This window comes from Erythrolamprus reginae, chromosome 1 (genome assembly GCF_031021105.1).
Source record: "Erythrolamprus reginae isolate rEryReg1 chromosome 1, rEryReg1.hap1, whole genome shotgun sequence".
In the NCBI taxonomy this organism is placed as follows: domain Eukaryota; kingdom Metazoa; phylum Chordata; class Lepidosauria; order Squamata; family Dipsadidae; genus Erythrolamprus; species Erythrolamprus reginae.
The window spans coordinates 300,225,985-300,243,300 of record NC_091950.1 but is presented as its reverse complement, the minus strand read 5'-3'; the positions used below and the strand labels follow the sequence as shown (position 1 = coordinate 300,243,300).

Below are 17,316 nucleotides of genomic sequence, written 5' to 3'. Positions count from 1 at the left end.
ATTTTGGACGCATTCAGAAAATTAAAAAGAAGGTAACATCTGCAAAAACAAGGCATATGGATTTATTGGTGACCCTATCTCCACAGTATAAAAAAGACACTGAAGGAGTTGGTATTGCTATGGAATATGCCCTGCCCACCCCAACTCTGTGAAGGGAAAAAACATTACGAAAGGTCACTTGACGCCGCAAGTTTGACACCCATGCAATAAATAAATACATTTAGCATCACTCATATCTATTATATGCATCCAGTGACACATTTATTTATTTATTATTTATAAATTAAATTTGTATGCTGCCCCACTCCAAGGATCAATTCTTCCAAAGATCTACATTATAATAAATCAGTTTCCTACAATTCACTGTAAATAAACTACCTACATATTTAGTAGATTACAAATCTGTGTTTATTTACCAAAGAAAAAACCTAATGAATGCCCTTGGATTGGAAGTTACATAGTTTTATAATTTTAAAAAAGACATGATCCTTATTTTCTTATCACAGAGCTTTATGTTTACAGATCACATGAAACAGTTTGAGCAATTGCAAGCTATTGCTACTCGAGCTAAAGAAACAGCTGCGACCATAACCTCCACCACAGATCCAATGACTGACAATGTGACCAAATGGTCAAAAGATTTGCGCAACTTTAAACCTGAAAGAGCGGCTTATGAACGTGCCACAGTCACAACTAGGGATACAGGTAACGTGAAGGGATATGTAATTGAAATGTTCCTTGAAATTTACAGCATCTGCTTTCTCCTTTCAATGATATTGATTTGGATTGTAAAAAATTGAATTGCAAGAGTGGTTGTCAAAGGAAGAGAGAAACATGGTAATGTAGTAAGGGCAAACAGAGGTCTTAAGTCAAACCATTCTCCCAATTATTGGTCAGGGACTGTGGTTGATTTTGCTCAAGACTACGCTGTATGGATGCTCTGGCTTGACAGATCAAATTCAGCCTCTGAGTTAGAGGGTCCCAATCCTTATTATTGTTAGAAATTCTGGTTTATAAAAAGTACCACAGAGTAAACAAAGTATATTGGCCCCATGTGTCTTACCGTTCAACTATATAACTGTAATAGGAAATAGAAAAGTGTGCTTAGAACAAAAGATCGAGTATATACCATAGATTCAAACTTGTAAATTTACCATCTACTGCATGAATACTGAAGTAGACCCAGAGGCAGGGTTTTGAGCAATCGGTACTTTTATTCAGCTCAGAGAACAAGTGACAGCTCAGCCAAGCAAAGTGACAATTCAGCGAGTACCGACTGACTCTGCCTGGAGAAACCGCTCCTTTTATACATTTGCGGTTCCCGCCAAAGCTAGAGCCGGCCGCGTCTGAGCCAATCAGGAGCGACTTCCTGCTTGGGCTCAGACAGCGCTGGAAAGAGGAACAAACTATTTACAGAGTTACAAGGTAGCCATTTCAGGATACAACACCCCTCCCCTCATAGTTGGACACATCCATCAAGAAAGCCATGTGACAAAGTCGTCCAATCGGTGGGGCCTCCGAGGAGCTCGCGCTGACCTGCGCAGTTCAATTTCTCCTTCGCCACCGACTGTGGAGGATGGCTCGCCGCTGTTCTCCCGGCGCGGCGGACTTGGCCTGGCGGGCCCAACGAAGGCTTCGGAGGACGAGGATGGCTCGGCGTCGCTGGATGGTTCCCCCTGGCCCGATAAGTCTCTTTGCGTGTTTCTTAGCTCGGGCAATGTACTAAAGTCTGTTGAAGGGGGAGAGTCCATGTCAGCGGTTTGTGGCAATTGATTTTCTGCTCGCTTTCGAATGTGGTCTATGTGTCGTTTCCACAAACGACCATCCTCCAGTTTTACAATATAAGTCTTGGGTGCATTTTGCTTAACAACAATTCCTTTCATCCAGTTTACATTTCCATCAAAGCTTTTTACATATACATTTTGTCCCAAATACATTTCTCTTTCAGGTTTTACACACATTTGGTTATTATTAACACAGAACCTTGGGTTTAACCTGTCTAGTGGTGACCTCAACTTTCTTCCCATCAATAACTCTGCAGGGCTTACATGTGTGTGTGAGTTAGGGGTAATGTGCTGGGTTAGTAAGAATTGGTCCAAGTTTTGTTGCACATCCCCAGGGCCTGACCTGCGTAATGCCTCCTTTGCCACCCGAACGTAACGTTCTGCCAATCCGTTAGCCCAGGGCGAATAAGGTGAGATGAGGGCATGCCTGACCCCTAGGCCATCTAAGAACAATTCGAATTGCCTGGCTGTTAGCTGAGGCCCATTGTCAGACACTAAGATATCTGGGCAACCATGGGATGCAAACAGTCTACTCAATACCTTGATGGTGGCACTTGTGGTTATATTGTTCATTGCTATTATTTCCACCCATTTGGAGAAGGCATCAACCGCTATTAAAAAATACTGGGACCCCACCGGGCCAGCTAAATCAATGTGGATTCTAGACCAAGGACCAGCAGGCTGTTCCCACTCAGCCGGAGTTGTTTTGGGGGGACTAGGCCGTGACTCTTGGCACGGGTCACACTTTGAAACCCAATTTTCAATATCAGCATCCAGCCCTGGCCACCATAAATGCCCCCTTGCCAAGCTCTTCATCCTGACAATCCCAGGATGACCCACATGTAACATTTTGAGTACCTTTTCCCTTAGATTTTTGGGGATGATCACTCTATCTCCCCACAACAGACAACCCTTTACATACGATAACTCAAGTCTTTTGTTTTTAAAATCACACAATTCAGGTTTCACAACATCATTCTGCCATCCCTTAAGAACACAGTTCACCACTTGTTTAAGGATTTGATCTTGCTGCGTGTGTGCAGCTACCTCTTTTGCTGTGGTTAGTGGGTTTTCCTCGAGATCTATCATTAACACATCTGTGGAAGGAACAGGGTCTTCCACTAGGTCTGTTATGGGGCACCTGCTGAGGCCGTCTGCGTGATTGATTTCCTTTCCCCCCTTGTGGGTGAGCTCATACTGATACCCTGAGAGGAAAAGAGCCCATCTGATTAGTCTTGGAGACATAAAAGGTGGAGTGGGCTTGTTGGGGGCTAGCAGACCTAGTAGGGGCTTGTGGTCAGTGACTAGCTCAAAACTTCTTCCAAAAATATAATTGTGAAACTTCTTTACCCCTGCCACTAATGCTAGAGCCTCCTTGTCTAACTGGCTATAATTCCTCTCTGTGCTGGTCATGGTTCTTGAAAAAAATGCTATCGGGGCCTCTGTCTTATTAGGTAGAACGTGAGCTAGGACTCCTCCTATGCCGTACGGCGAAGCGTCGCACGTGAGTCTAATGGGTAGCGAAGCACTATATTGGACTACTACGCTTTTAGAAGTTAATAAATTCTTTATTTGAGAAAAAGCTTCACGTTCAGTTTTCCCCCATGTCCAGCGGGCTTCCTTCTGGAGTAAACGATGGAGAGGCTCTGCTACTGTTGCCTTCTGCTTTAAAAAAACGGAATAAAAATTAAGGAGGCCTAAAAATGCCTGCAACTCATTCTTATCTCGTGGCTCTGGGGCTTCTCTAATTGCTCTCAGCTTCTCTGTTGTGGGGTGGATACCTTCCTTATCTATTTTATATCCTAGGAATTCTATACTGTTGGTTCCCCAGACACATTTATCAGGCTTGATCCTTAAACCTTTGTCCTGCAACCTCTTAAGTACTTCCCTTATTCTTTTGTTTACTTGTTCCTGGTTTTCCCCTGCAATTAAGATGTCATCAAAGTATGGAATGGCCCCATTTACCCCTGACAATAGGCGTTCCATAATGCTCTGGAATATTCCTGGGGCTATGCTTACCCCAAACTGTAACCTCGTGCATTTGAAAGCCCCCCTGTGCGTTACAATTGTCTGAGCGTTTGCTGTTTGTTCATCGACCGGAAGTTGCTGGTAAGCTTGCGCCAGGTCGATCTTTGCGAACCTTTTCCCCTCCCCCAGGGAGTGTAGAAGTTGCTGCACAACTGGGATGGGGTAGGGGTGGTGTTGGAGTGCCTTATTCAGGGTCGATTTGTAATCAGCGCAAACTCTTAAAGAACCATCTGGTTTCAGAGGTGTAACTATTGGAGTTTCCCATGGCCCCTGTTCCACAGGGACCAAGATACCTTGGCTAATGAGTTTATCCAGCTGTATGTCTAGTTTGGGGAGAAGCGGAAGGGGGACCCTGCGAGGTTTTAGTCTGATCGGTGGGACCTTGGGGTCAATAGAGAATGATATAGGGGGCCCCTTGTACAATCCCAAGGTGGGGCTGAACACTTCAGGGAATTCTTTAACAAAGTTAGGCATATTATCACAGTTAACATTATACACACCCGAAATCTCGATTCCCAACGGTTCCATCCACGCTAAACCCAGAAGAGAGTGCTTGGCCCCCGTTACAATAAGCATTGGAAGGGTACATTTAACATTCTTGAATGCGATAGGTACATTAGCTGTTCCCAGGACCGAGATTACCCCCCCTTGGAAGTCTCTGATTACCAAAGAGGTTTGATTTAGGTCAGCCTTAGACACATTAGGCATATACAGTTTAAATTTTTCCCAGGGCATGATGGTATATCTAGAGCCCGTATCCAGCTCCATTGAGCAAGGCTGGTTATTTAGTAACAATGAGATAACAATTTTAGCCCCCTTTTTGGTTGCCGTGTTATTCACGGAAAATTGAGAGTTACCTCTATAGTAGTCGCGGTTAGCGTTTGAGTAGTTCCGTTGACCCGAGTTGCGGAACGGTCTCCTTTCTCGCGATTGGGGGGTCTGGTTTTGTGGTCGCTGGTATTGTGGCGTGGCGAAAGTGTCTTCCGGTGTTGTCGCTCTGCAAGCGATGGCGATGTGGCCTCTCCGGTTGCAGCGGCGGCATGTAGCGTCTCGGAAAGGGCATCAATGGCGCTGGTGATTTCCCCGGCAGCCCGCGCAGGGGGCTGGGTGAGTAGCTCTCAGGTGTCTTGGCTGGTCTTGCACCAGGAGGCAGTTGTCTCCGCTGTGAGTTGGTTGGTTGAGGTCGTCTGATTCCACGGCGCTGGAAGACGCGGAGTCAATTTTGGCAATGAGTTCTCGCCTTCCGTGCTCTTTTAATTCTCTAGCTGCTGCGTCGGCTGCTTCTGCGGTTTGCGCCAGTTTAATCACGGTTTGTAGAGTCGGCTCTTCTTCGGTGAGGAGTTTATTCCTCACTGTGCTGTTTTTCATGCCGAAAACCAAGGCGTCGGTTAGGCGAGCTTCCGGGTCTTTAAACTTGCATTGGGCAAGTACCGTTCGAAGCCGCGTTGTAAACTGGTTGATCGACTCGGTTTCCTTCTGAGCCATCATGGAAAATTGATGCCGAAAAACCATGGCCGGTTTTGTCGGCTTGAAGTGGCTCGCTAGCTTTTCCTGTAGGACGTCCCACGCTACGGTTCTTGCTTGCTCCGGTTCGGTGAGCGTTTGGGCCAGTCCACGGATTTCTGCGCCGCAGTAATTAAGGAAAATAGCCCGTCTGCGATCGGCTTCGGCGTCCTGTATTCCCGCCGCCTCGAGGAAGATCTCGAAGGTGGTCATGTATTCGTCCCAGGTCGTTTTCTCGGGATTGAAGAGTTCCGGAGCCTGGCCGATCTGGACTTTGTTCATTTTTGCACGCGATGTTCTTCCGTCCGTTCGTCGCCAGTGAAGTAGACCCAGAGGCAGGGTTTTGAGCAATCGGTACTTTTATTCAGCTCAGAGAACAAGTGACAGCTCAGCCAAGCAAAGTGACAATTCAGCGAGTACCGACTGACTCTGCCTGGAGAAACCGCTCCTTTTATACATTTGCGGTTCCCGCCAAAGCTAGAGCCGGCCGCGTCTGAGCCAATCAGGAGCGACTTCCTGCTTGGGCTCAGACAGCGCTGGAAAGAGGAACAAACTATTTACAGAGTTACAAGGTAGCCATTTCAGGATACAACAAATACTACTGTAGTTGTTGCATAGAAATATATTCCAACAATGAATTCCAACAATTATAATGGTTTGAGCTGAGATCCCCTACATTTATCCCATATATATATCACTCATTATTCCTCCTCCCTCTTTAACATTACAATAGTTCATTTAGATCCTCTCCAATCATCAAATCCATTAATCGCCATTTCATTTTTTCCATTTTTCTGCAAAAATCTACAAAAGATTTATAGCCTTTTATAAAAGTATTTTGTGTTTTATCTCTGACCATCCTGAAATTGCCTTAACTGGCTTGAATTTTACATGTTAAAAAAGAGATAATAAAACTTTGTTTCTTCAGTTCTTCAAAATACAGTTGACTTATGTTAATTTAGCTATTCCACAAGTAACACACGTTGGAAATTGTTCTGCACACATCCAATTTAGTGGGATAAGTAATAACGTTTGAACTGGATTTCTAAGAAACACCATGGGTTGTGGTTAAAGTAATTACTTTAGTGCAACTGTACAGAAAGTAGAAAAAACATGTTTGGATCTAAGCCAGCAGATTCCTCCAGTGTTGAGGAATTAGTGTGTATGCATCCCTTAAACCAGTGTTTCCCAACCTTGGCAACTTGAAGATATTTGGACTTCAACTCCCAGAATTCCCCAGCCAGCGAATGCTGGCTGGGGAATTCTGGGAGTTGAAGTCCAGATATCTTCAAGTTGCCAAGGTTGGGAAACACTGCCTTAAACGATCCAGTGGGTGGGCTGTGCATGATTGGCTAACTTCAGGGAGCTAGTTTTCTTTCATTTGAGATGTTGATATTTTAAAAGGGGTGTTCTTAAAGCAAACAATATTTAATAATTGTAAGATGTTTGAAAATGATTCCATGCTCTACTGTAGGAGCTTCTTTTCCACAATTTAGTTAAACAATCCACTAACTCGTATCTTTCTTTTTAAAAAAGTTACTATTGTAAAAAATAAAGAGATTGATCCACATTGATCTTCTTCTATGCAAATCCTTGGCTTCTATGTGTCATTTGCTAATTTACCACTGTGCCATTGTTATTAATCATCATAATCTCTTAGCCTGTTATATCGAAACCAAGCAGTTCTGTTTTGTTTTTAACAACAGTGAGGAGTCTCACAGAACTTGTCCCACAGCTTCTAGATAAGCTGCGTGTAGTAGAAGAGAAAAGGGCAGCAAACAATGTGTCAGCCAGCATCCAGAGGGTCCGAGAACTGATTGCACAGACCAGGAGTGTGGTGAACAAGGTAAAGATGCTGCAAGGGAAATTGGGAGGGTTGGAGCCAGCAAGAGTAGAAACAAGGAGCTTGGGATCAAACAAGAAAATTATAAGTTTCATTAACCGCCCAGCAAGAGAAATCGGCTGCAATCAATCCATTACATGAAAAGAGAGAGAGAAAGAAATGTAGATTTAAATCTTGGGATCAGTGATGGGTTCCTGCCGGTTTGGACCAGTTCGGACCGGTTCTCATATACTGGTGGCAGAAATTTCCACTCACTCACTGTACCAGCAGCAATGGCTGGTTGGCCATGCCCCTGAACCAGTTCTCCAATTGCCACAGCCAGCAAAGAACCCTCTGCACATGCACAAAGGATTCTGTGCATATGCAGAGGGTTATTTGCATGACATGATGTGGGTACGCATACGAGCGAAGCAAGCACTTCCATCGTGATGTGAACCAATAGGGAAGGTAAGTGGAACCCAACTCTGCTTGGGATGTGTTGGTTATGAAGTTGATCCTTAGTTAGTAAGGCTACTGCTATAGAATCATCTGTGGTTATGCCAAGTCCTTAAGTTTCCACAGACTTTTTCAACATAGCAAGAGTCCCCAAAGAAAGCGGTATTGCAGTATGGCCCTTCTGAAAACTGAGTTAGAGACTTTGTTACAGTATTTATAGCAAGGAGCCTAACGCTTTCCCTTAATCTCTTTAATTTCAGCTTGGATATTAAATCATTTATTGCCAATGGCCATTAGCAAAAGGTTAACTACCACATGAAGTTACTATTCTAGTCTAAGTGGGAGAATGACTGACAAACTACTGTTATGGAAGTTCAACACAAATAGTGTACAAATCAACCGTTCATATTTGATGATTTTTTTAAAAAAAAATTCATTTTTAAATTTGTACACAGCAAATTATCATAATAGTTTACTTTAGTACTTATTTATTTATTGATTATAAGGATATATATATCATATACGAGATTCTAGAGAATCCCAAAAGGATTTGCTTGCTATAAATATAAATGAATACTAGTAAATAAATGGATATTATTAGCTCAGTTTCATTACCATTTTTCACTAATTTGTTTTATTTATTTAGTTTGACTTTAGTTTGACTTCTATGCCACCCAATCCCAAAGGACTCAGGGCAGTTTACAGCAACATAAAATTACAAAATAGAATTACAACAACAATAAAAAGAAGTCAAAAAAGAGAATCTAATATTAAAACCCTCTCTAAAACTCATATTGGGACAACTCCACAACATACACACGTACCATTACAAATAATGTTAACATTCTGCCAATTAAATAGTGTATTGAAATAAATGTATTATAGTTTCTCATTTCTTCCCAAAGGGAGTCTTCCAAGATATGTCTAATCTTTCACTTGCCTATTTCAACTTACAGGTCCAAGTGTCAATGACATTTGAAGGTCGCTCAGCAGTTGAAGTCTATCCTCAAGTGAATGTAGAAGACTTAAAGGCTTTCACTTCTTTAAGTTTATACATGAAGTTTTCTGAAAAAAATCCACAGAGAAAAAAGCCTCAAGATCAGTTCGTTCTGTATTTAGGAAGCAAAGATGTATGTACAGTGATTTCATGTATATTACACTGAGGGGACGGGGGGTTCGTCAAAATTTTTAAAAGGTACCATGAGTCAGATCAGTCCCTCAGAATTTTACTGAAAAATGTCCACCAGTGTTACTTCCTTAAGTCATTTGCAATATGTAGTATGGTCATCTCCCATTTTGATTCCAACTCTCATCTCTTCAATTCTACCATTTTGACACTATATTTGTTATATTAATTAATTAATTCCATCAAATTGGAAAAGATGCCCCTTATTCTCATGACATATTCTAAGCTATAGCGTTTCTCCAATCTAAGCTCTGCACTGTAGTTTCTTGAAGCCTTAGAATCACATGAGCTCCAGAACACTATTAATGTGACCTTCTCATGTTCCCTTTAATAACTCTTGGAAATGTATGAAAATGATAGTAGAAATTCTAACATAGATTTTAATATAGCTTAGAAGTAAAAGAAAAGGCATATTTTCCACAATCCATAGGAAAAAATCTTAGGTTCATCTTTTTATCCCTTTCCTGCTCATTTTATCCCTTTCCTTCATTTTGGCCCTTTACCTCAAATGAAAAAATAAGTTCCTAGCTACTAAAACTTTGACAATACATTTCTCTGACATTGAGCTAAGTAACTTGATTAGAGCAATATATTTTTGTCAAGGCTTTTCTATGTTCAGCTTCCTTTTCTCTTCACTAGATCATATTTTTCAAGGTGCTATGTTAACCATTTCTCAGAAATATTACAAATCTACACTAGGATGACCTTGTATTCTCAACATTTTCCAATGCAAGGCAAAACTATGCTAAACTAATTTGCTTTTTATTTCTCCTGAAACCTTCACAAGCATTTTTTGTTCATTTTTTTCTCTAGATAAAAAATTACGTGGGACTTGCAATTAAGAATGGGAACCTGGTCTACGTTTATAATTTGGGTGCTGGTGATGTGAATATACCTCTAGATTCCAAACCAATCAGCTCTTGGCCTACGCATTTCAATCTGGTTAAAATAGAGAGGTAATATGATTACATCTGCTACTTTTGTTATGGATTCCTTATGATTGGGTTAGAAAAGCTCAGGACAATGCAAACCCTAGGTGAGACTGCTAATAGTATGAATTGTACTTGTTAACAACCTGGCAAAACAGCTGTCCCCACTTATTGTAATTAATATTCACTGCTGAATTATCATTGCTGCTTAATTATTCCCTGTTGATTGCCTAAACAAAAGGAAGAAAAAAGATTTTTTTTCTTTAAAAACTCTACCATTTTTTACATGATTACTAAATCATGCTAAAAAGTTCTAAAAGGAAGGTTATTCCAATCCATTATAGATAAATAAAATCAGCAATGAAGCATTCTTCCATTATTATTCTTCAAAGTATTTCAGACCGTATTTTAAATAATCTTGAGATTTGATCTATTAAAATCATAGAGTTCATCATCGAGAATACCAGTAATGTCAGACAGTTTCATGGAAAAGAAGTTATTCTCCTTGTGGACTGTCTCCTAAAATACACAGATGCAGAAATTGTTAACCATCCAATCAAGCAATTGCAGGAGTTCCATTTTCTACTTTTGTTCTTCAATAGGATTGGCAAGCATGGCAAAGTGTTTTTGACCATCCCAAGCCTTACCAGCACCGCTGAGGAAAAGTTTATCAATAAAGGAGAGGCTCCAGGTGATGCTTCTTTACTGGATCTGGATGCTAAAAATACTGTTTTCTATGTGGGAAGAGTGCCTCCACATTTTACGGTAAGAGCAAATAATGGTTCTGTGCATCATCTCTACGACTGCTCAGTCTTTTTCATGATTGAATCAAATATGACACCTTTATTGTGAAACCTCTTGCAAAAAACAAAGGGAGCTTTAAGAAACAATTATTTCACCCTAACATTTCCTAATGGATAACATGACAGACAGTTTAGAATTGATTTGTTTTGCAACAGATTCGTGTAACCTCTTCCCATGTTTTTACTGAGGTAAAGAAATGTGCAAATTAGATTATAGACTTGTTGCATCCATGCTGTATGCTAACAATCTGGACACAATCTCCTGTTGCTGATGATAACAGCCTATACTGAAAGGGAAAGGGAAAGGCAAGTATCTAGATTTGTTTAATTCAGCTCTGTACAAGCAGTCTACTATGTGGTGGCCCGCCAACAGCCCTTGCAGCTGATAGCGGATTTCATCCAAAAGGCCGATGTGATGATGCATCAGCAGCCAATGCAGCTGGTACTCAAGTTGGACAGTGAGAATTCAATGCCAGAGGCAGAGGTTTAGCCAGTGCCTTCGGAACCTCCAGCACCTCAAGAGGTCTCCTCAGGAGTAAGGCTTGGGGCTCACCTACAAAAAGATATTGATAAAATTGAATGGGTCCAAAGACGGGCTACAAAAATGGTGAAAGGTCTTAAGCATAAAACTTATCAGAAAAGACTTAATGAACTCAATCTGTATCATCTGGAAGACAGAAGAGAAAGGGGGGATATGATTGAAACATTTAAATATGTTAAAGGGTTAAATAAAGTTCAGGAGAGAAGTATTTTTAATAGAAAACTAAACACAAGAACAAGGGGCACAATCTGAGGTTAGTTGGGGGAAAGATCAGAAGAAATGTGAGAAACTATTATTATACTGAAAGTAGAAGATGCTTGGAACAAATTTCCAGCAGATGTGGTTGGTAAATCCACAGTAACTGCATTTAAACATGCCTGGGATAAACATATATGCATCCTAAGATAAAATACAGGAAATAGTATAAGGGCAGTCTAGATGGACCATGAGGTATTTTTCTGCCGCCAATCTTCTATGTTTCTATGTTTCTAATTGGCCACTCCCCTAGCCTACTTAAGGGATTATGGTGATAGCAAATACTTCCGTGGTCAGAAAAACATCTGATCATCTTATCTGTTTTGGCTTTCTTCTTGCGGACTGCTTCTAGTTGCGCCAACCCTTGTAAGCTTCTTGAGATATCAAGGATTAATTGCTTAGACTTAATTTATGACTTTATGGACTTCTGCTGTTAATGCCATTTAATCAACAGCTGGTTTTACAAGAAAAGGCTGCTTTAACTTGTGTTTGTGTGGGTCAATTGCTAAGCAAGTTTATTAGTAGTCATTTTGAACAGGTTTGAACAAAATGTAGTAGTCAGGTTTGAACAAAATGTATGTGTGCTACATTCTTTCTGGTCCATAGCTGGAGCAGAAGATGCTGCAATTAATCCTTAACCAATAGTCATAGGTTTAGTGATCATTTGAAGTTACAAAAGCCCTGGAAAAGTGACTTACACACTTACAACCATCACAGTGTTCCCATGATCATGTAATCAAAATTCAGGAGATTGGCACCATACATCATACATTTATAACAGTTGCCATGTCCCAGTGTCATGTGGTTGCCATTTGTGACTTTCCTAACCAGCTTCCAACAAGCAAAGACCATTGGAGAAGCAGAATTCACTTAATGACTGCATGGTTCACTTCACAACTGAAGTAATTCATTTTAAAATTGGGCAGAACAGACTTACCAACCATTTTGCTTAGCAATGAAAATTCTGGTCCTAACTATGGACGTAAGTCAAGGACTACCTGTAATCTCCAAAACTGAAGCAGGGCCAGAGCAGTGTGATGATTAAGACTTAGACCTCACTGGATGACAGGGGGTAAGCTTTCCCTTTCAGTCTCATCATGCTTCATCACAAATAAAAACAACTAAATTCTCCCATTTATTCTGCTTTAAATCATCTCAGGAAAGTTGGTATATAATACTGATATTTATAATTGAATAATAATAATTTTCCAATTAAAGTGTGTAAGATAATTGTGCAAAGTTGATAATGGCCATGTGGATTCCTCAAGAAAAATTTCATCTTGATGCATTGCAAAATGCTCAGGTACTGTAAGAAGGGGGATAAAAATGATAGGGAGGGGGGAAGGGAGGGAAGGAGAGGAGGGTTGTGTGTGTGGTGGATGTATATATATATATGTGTATATATCACATGTTTTTTGCTGAAATTTTTAAAATTAAGGGAGACTAAGATGGCACCATTTCGGCCTTGTTCTGGCCTCATCAGCTAGCCACCCCCTTCCTGGGATTTGATCCGGCAGCTTCTGCCTTGTAAGGCAGAGAATTAACAGCTGAGCCACCAGACCTGATCCCTTCAGCTGTGTACCAGGGAGGGGCTATATGTTTTTTATGTCCGATCACCCTGGTATATTGAAGGAACGTCACAGCTCCTTTTTGCCTCTAGGCCCAAACCAGGGCAATTTCAAGGCAGTTAATTTATTCATAGCCGACAACTATATTCTGTATGTATATGTATATTGTATATATGTGTATGTGTATAATAGTTATGTACGCTACCTCAGAAACACATACACACAAAATGTGTGTGAGAGAGAGAGATGGAGTTGAGAAGACACTAAATCAGTGTTCCAAGTAATGAGGAAATGATCAGTAACTGAGAGCAGGCACCATAGACATTGCCAGTTTAGTCTGCATATGAATGGAGTTTAAATAATTCCACAAGCAGAAGGAGAAGTTGCAAAACATGCTTTTGCTCACTAAAGAATAAACCTTTGAATCTTATGAGACTGATCTGAACTGTATGTTTTTCTCTTTAAAGCTCCCTCAAAGCTTGGACTTGCCTGGCTTCATTGGCTGTTTGGAGCTTGCTACACTGAATGATAATGTCATTAGTCTGTATAATTTCAAAAACATCTATAACATTACCAAATCAATACCTTGTATCAGGTAAGATGAACTTGGTCTGTCTTGGGTAGCCTGAACAAATCAATCCCTTGATCGATCAATCAATCAATCAATCAATAAAAGTACTTTTACTTTGGATATAATCATTTCCAAAAACAAGACTTACCAAGTGGTCAGACAGATCCAGAACGTTTTGTGATTTTTGGGGCTCCCAAAGTATCTGGACACAGGAGATCATGCTGATTCTCCATATTTTTGAACTTCAGCAGCTATGATCTCAACCTTGTGGTAATGCATCCAAAACACTGGCTGATCTCAACCATGCAATGAAAAGCTATTTCTTTATCACAGTTAACAATTAGCATTTTGCATTTAGACTTATATACCGCTTCACAGTGCTTTACAGCCCTCTCTAAGAGGTTTACAGAGAATAAGCATATTGCCCGCAACAATCTGGGTCCTCATTTTACCGACCTTGGAAGGATAGAAGGCTGAGTCAACCTTGAGCCTACTGGGATTCTATCTGCCAAACTGCTGGCAGCCAGTGATCAGCAGAAGTAGCTTCAACAAAAGGTGGATGTCTGCACCAACCAATCAAAACTAATATATGCCCTACTTTGGCGGGCAGGGCTGTACCATGTTTAATTCTTAACCAATGTTCAAACACTTCGAATGTAAATATGGTGGGGTGAAAAGAAAGTGAGAGGCTGCCCAGATACATAAAGTACATCTGTGTGAGACCCACTGAACAGGCTGCATTGATGGCCAAGCTTAGGAGATCAAGAGAACCTTCCACGTGAGACAAAACGTGTTCATTGGTCTGAATGTTTACCACTTTACTCAAAATTCTGATCGACTAATATCCTACCTAGGCTCACATAACTCCTGACCAATAAATTTAGATTTTATGGGAATGGGATCATTCTTTATTTCTGCCACTCTATTATGGTGCTTTAATTTCTAAAACATTGCTGTTTTACTCAAAAGGGATCCATTGATAATACTTTCCTCCCATTTGTTAGCATGCATCCCTTTCTGTTCAGCTTGTTTAAGACCTCTCAAAAATTATATTAACCTCTTTTAGGCATTTCCAATGTCAAAAGTATTTAGTACAAAATGATCAAATATAAAATCCCGGAGTGAAAACCAAAATGGCACTCTTTTTCTACTTTATCATACCCAAAGTGGTAAATAGTTTATGACATGCCTGAGGCTCAGGGATGGGTTCTAACTTATCTCGTTGTCGGTTTGCTTTCTCCTGCGCCACGCAATGCTAAGAAATCCGGGAAGGAAAAAAAAGCCAAAACCAAGATGTTGAGCACATGCACGGTGCTGGAATCTTGGCTTCTGCACATGCTCAGAATTTTAAAAATGGCGGCACCCACGGATTGGCACTGACTGACCTGGGTCGGTGATGTCATAGTGATATCACTAGTGGGTTGCTACTGGTTCAGGCGAAACAGTCCGAACTGGGAGGAACCCATCCTGCTGGGGATACTCAATTTTGCCCCCCAATTGGAAAAGCAGAACATGAGTTGGTTCATTTGCCCTTCCAGTAAACACCTCAGAAGCATATCTCCTAAATCAGTGATTTTCAACCTTTTTTGAGCTGCGGCACATTTTTTACGTATACAAAATCATGGGGCACATTGAGCGGGGGAGGGGGAATGGGGGGGGCTAAAAAAGTTTGGACAAAAAAATTCTCTCTATCTCTTCCTCCCTTTTGCTCTATTTCTCTCCCTCTTTCTCTCTCTTCCTTCTTCTCTCTCTCCATCCCTCTTTCTTTCTCTCTTCCTTCCTTCCTCTCTTTTTTGCTCTCTTTCTCTCTCCCTCCTTCCCTCCCTCTCTTTCTCTCTCTCTTGCTCTTTCTCTCTCTTGCTTTCTTTCTCTCTCTCTCTCTTGCTTTCTTTCTCTCTCTTGCTTTCTCTCTTGCTTTCTTTCTCTCTCTTTCTCTCTCTTGCTTTCTTTCACTTTCTCTTTCTCTCTTGCTTTCTTTCTCTCTCTTTCTCTCTCTCTCTTGCTTTCTCTCTTTCTCTCTCTTGCTGAGCTTCGCGGCACACCTGACCATGTCTCGCGGCACACTAGTGTGCCACGGCACACTGGTTGAAAAACACTGTCCTAAATCATACAATAAATGCCAGATTAGATAATCAATTGCCATTCCGACAAATTATGTCAGTTTGTTCCATCTGAGTCTGGTTTTTATGTTAGATCTCCAGAGTGTAGGATAAAGGCCAGTTTCCTAATATTTCCTTATGTCTTTTTTTTTTCTCTTCATGCTAGAGATAAACTGGCCTTTACCCAGAGCCGAGTTGTAAACTATTTCTTTGATGGTTCGGGTTATGCTTTGGCAAAGAATATTGAGAGCAGAGGAAAATTTGGTCTAGTGACTCGTTTTGATATAGAAGTTCGAACACCAAATGATAACGGTCTCCTCCTCCTGATGGTTAATGGAGTAAGTAAAAGGGGAAAAGGAGGAACACATTTTATGTATTCTTATCTTGTCGATTTACATCTGTTCAGATATAGTAAGAAGTAAAATATTTAAATTCTGTTTCTGAAGAAGATCCAATTGATTATTTGAAGTTATTTGAATATTATTTTGTATGATTTTATACTGCTTTACATTATTCCTTGTAGTAGAATTTTGCCTGTTGATTGTATATTGCTTCAAGGACTACCATAAAGGGAAGCAATATAGTAATTAATTAATCTTTAGGTTTATCTACTGAGAAAGAGCATAAAATATACTGTACATTTTTAACTTCTAGAAAGTCCAATCTTTTCTGAAAAATCTAATTTTGTTGTTATGCAGAGCATGTTTTTCAGCCTGGAGATGCAAAATGGATACCTGTACCTGCAATATGATTTCGGCTTCAGTAATGGCCCTATGATTCTAGAAGATTCTATGAAGAAGGCTCTGGTTAATGATGCAAAGTTCCATGAGGTGAATTGCCTTGTTATCTGCATTTCTGTCCAGCTTGTCCAACCAACAACAAAACATGCAGATTCCCATGAAATTAATTCTAAGAATCTGAAACGGTTCTTGGATGTTTTTTAAAAAAATATTATTATATTTGACGGTCTTTGACTGTAATAAAGGTCTATTTATTATTATTATTATTATTATTATTATTATTATTATTATTATTACTATTATTATTAATCTAATTTGCTTATTAAAGGGAGCAGACATGTAGAATGTGAATTTCAGGGTACACCATCAACCAGTGTTAGCTTGAAGGCTCAATATGTATAATTTTCCCAATATGTATAATTTCCCCAAATTTACTTGTCAATTTAAAAAACCACTTCAATAAAAATTGCAAAAAGAGCTTTCCCCCCCCCTTTCAACCCACAAGGATTAACCACCAATAATAACATTTGAACTTTAGGGAGAAAAGGACTCAGTACAGGTTGTATAGAAGAGGAAACAAATAATAAGTTCTCAGAATTAATTTGTAAAGCGATCTTGATTCCAAACAATGAATGCTATCTGAACGGCACTCAGAGTCAGCTTATAGGTGCAAAGGCATATAAATTTAATAAATAAATAAACACTATAACAAACTCTTAGGAATAAAGCTGAAAAGGCAGCAACCATCTTTCCTCAGGTTCAAGAGAAATTTTACATCAAGATTCCTCAGCTACAGCTGTTGTCCCATCCCATAACCTAGACATGTCTGTTGCCTTGGATGTTGGGAGGAAGAAGCATGTGATTTAAGCACTATAGTGTATGTGTATACATTTATTTATTTACTGTATTTTTGTTTTATTTATATCCCACCTTTATTATTTTTACAAGTAAACTGTACCAGGGGTGAAATGCTCCCAGTTTGCTCATGCCTGTTGGTCATCAGAGAGCTGGCCACGAAGGCAGTGTGAGGC

At 40.3% G+C, this 17,316-nt stretch overlaps 1 protein-coding gene across 1 annotated transcript in view; it reads left to right on the top strand.

Moving 5' to 3' along the window:
- Positions 1-17,316, top strand: part of LAMA4 (laminin subunit alpha 4) — a 124,117-nt gene that overhangs the window by 85,558 nt on the left and 21,243 nt on the right. The window contains exons 17-24 of the mRNA XM_070733359.1: positions 523-705; positions 7,022-7,161; positions 8,550-8,723; positions 9,593-9,735; positions 10,311-10,473; positions 13,343-13,470; positions 15,712-15,883; positions 16,244-16,375. Of these exons, the coding sequence (XP_070589460.1) occupies positions 523-705; positions 7,022-7,161; positions 8,550-8,723; positions 9,593-9,735; positions 10,311-10,473; positions 13,343-13,470; positions 15,712-15,883; positions 16,244-16,375 (1,235 nt within the window). The remainder of the gene's footprint in view (positions 1-522; positions 706-7,021; positions 7,162-8,549; positions 8,724-9,592; positions 9,736-10,310; positions 10,474-13,342; positions 13,471-15,711; positions 15,884-16,243; positions 16,376-17,316) is intronic.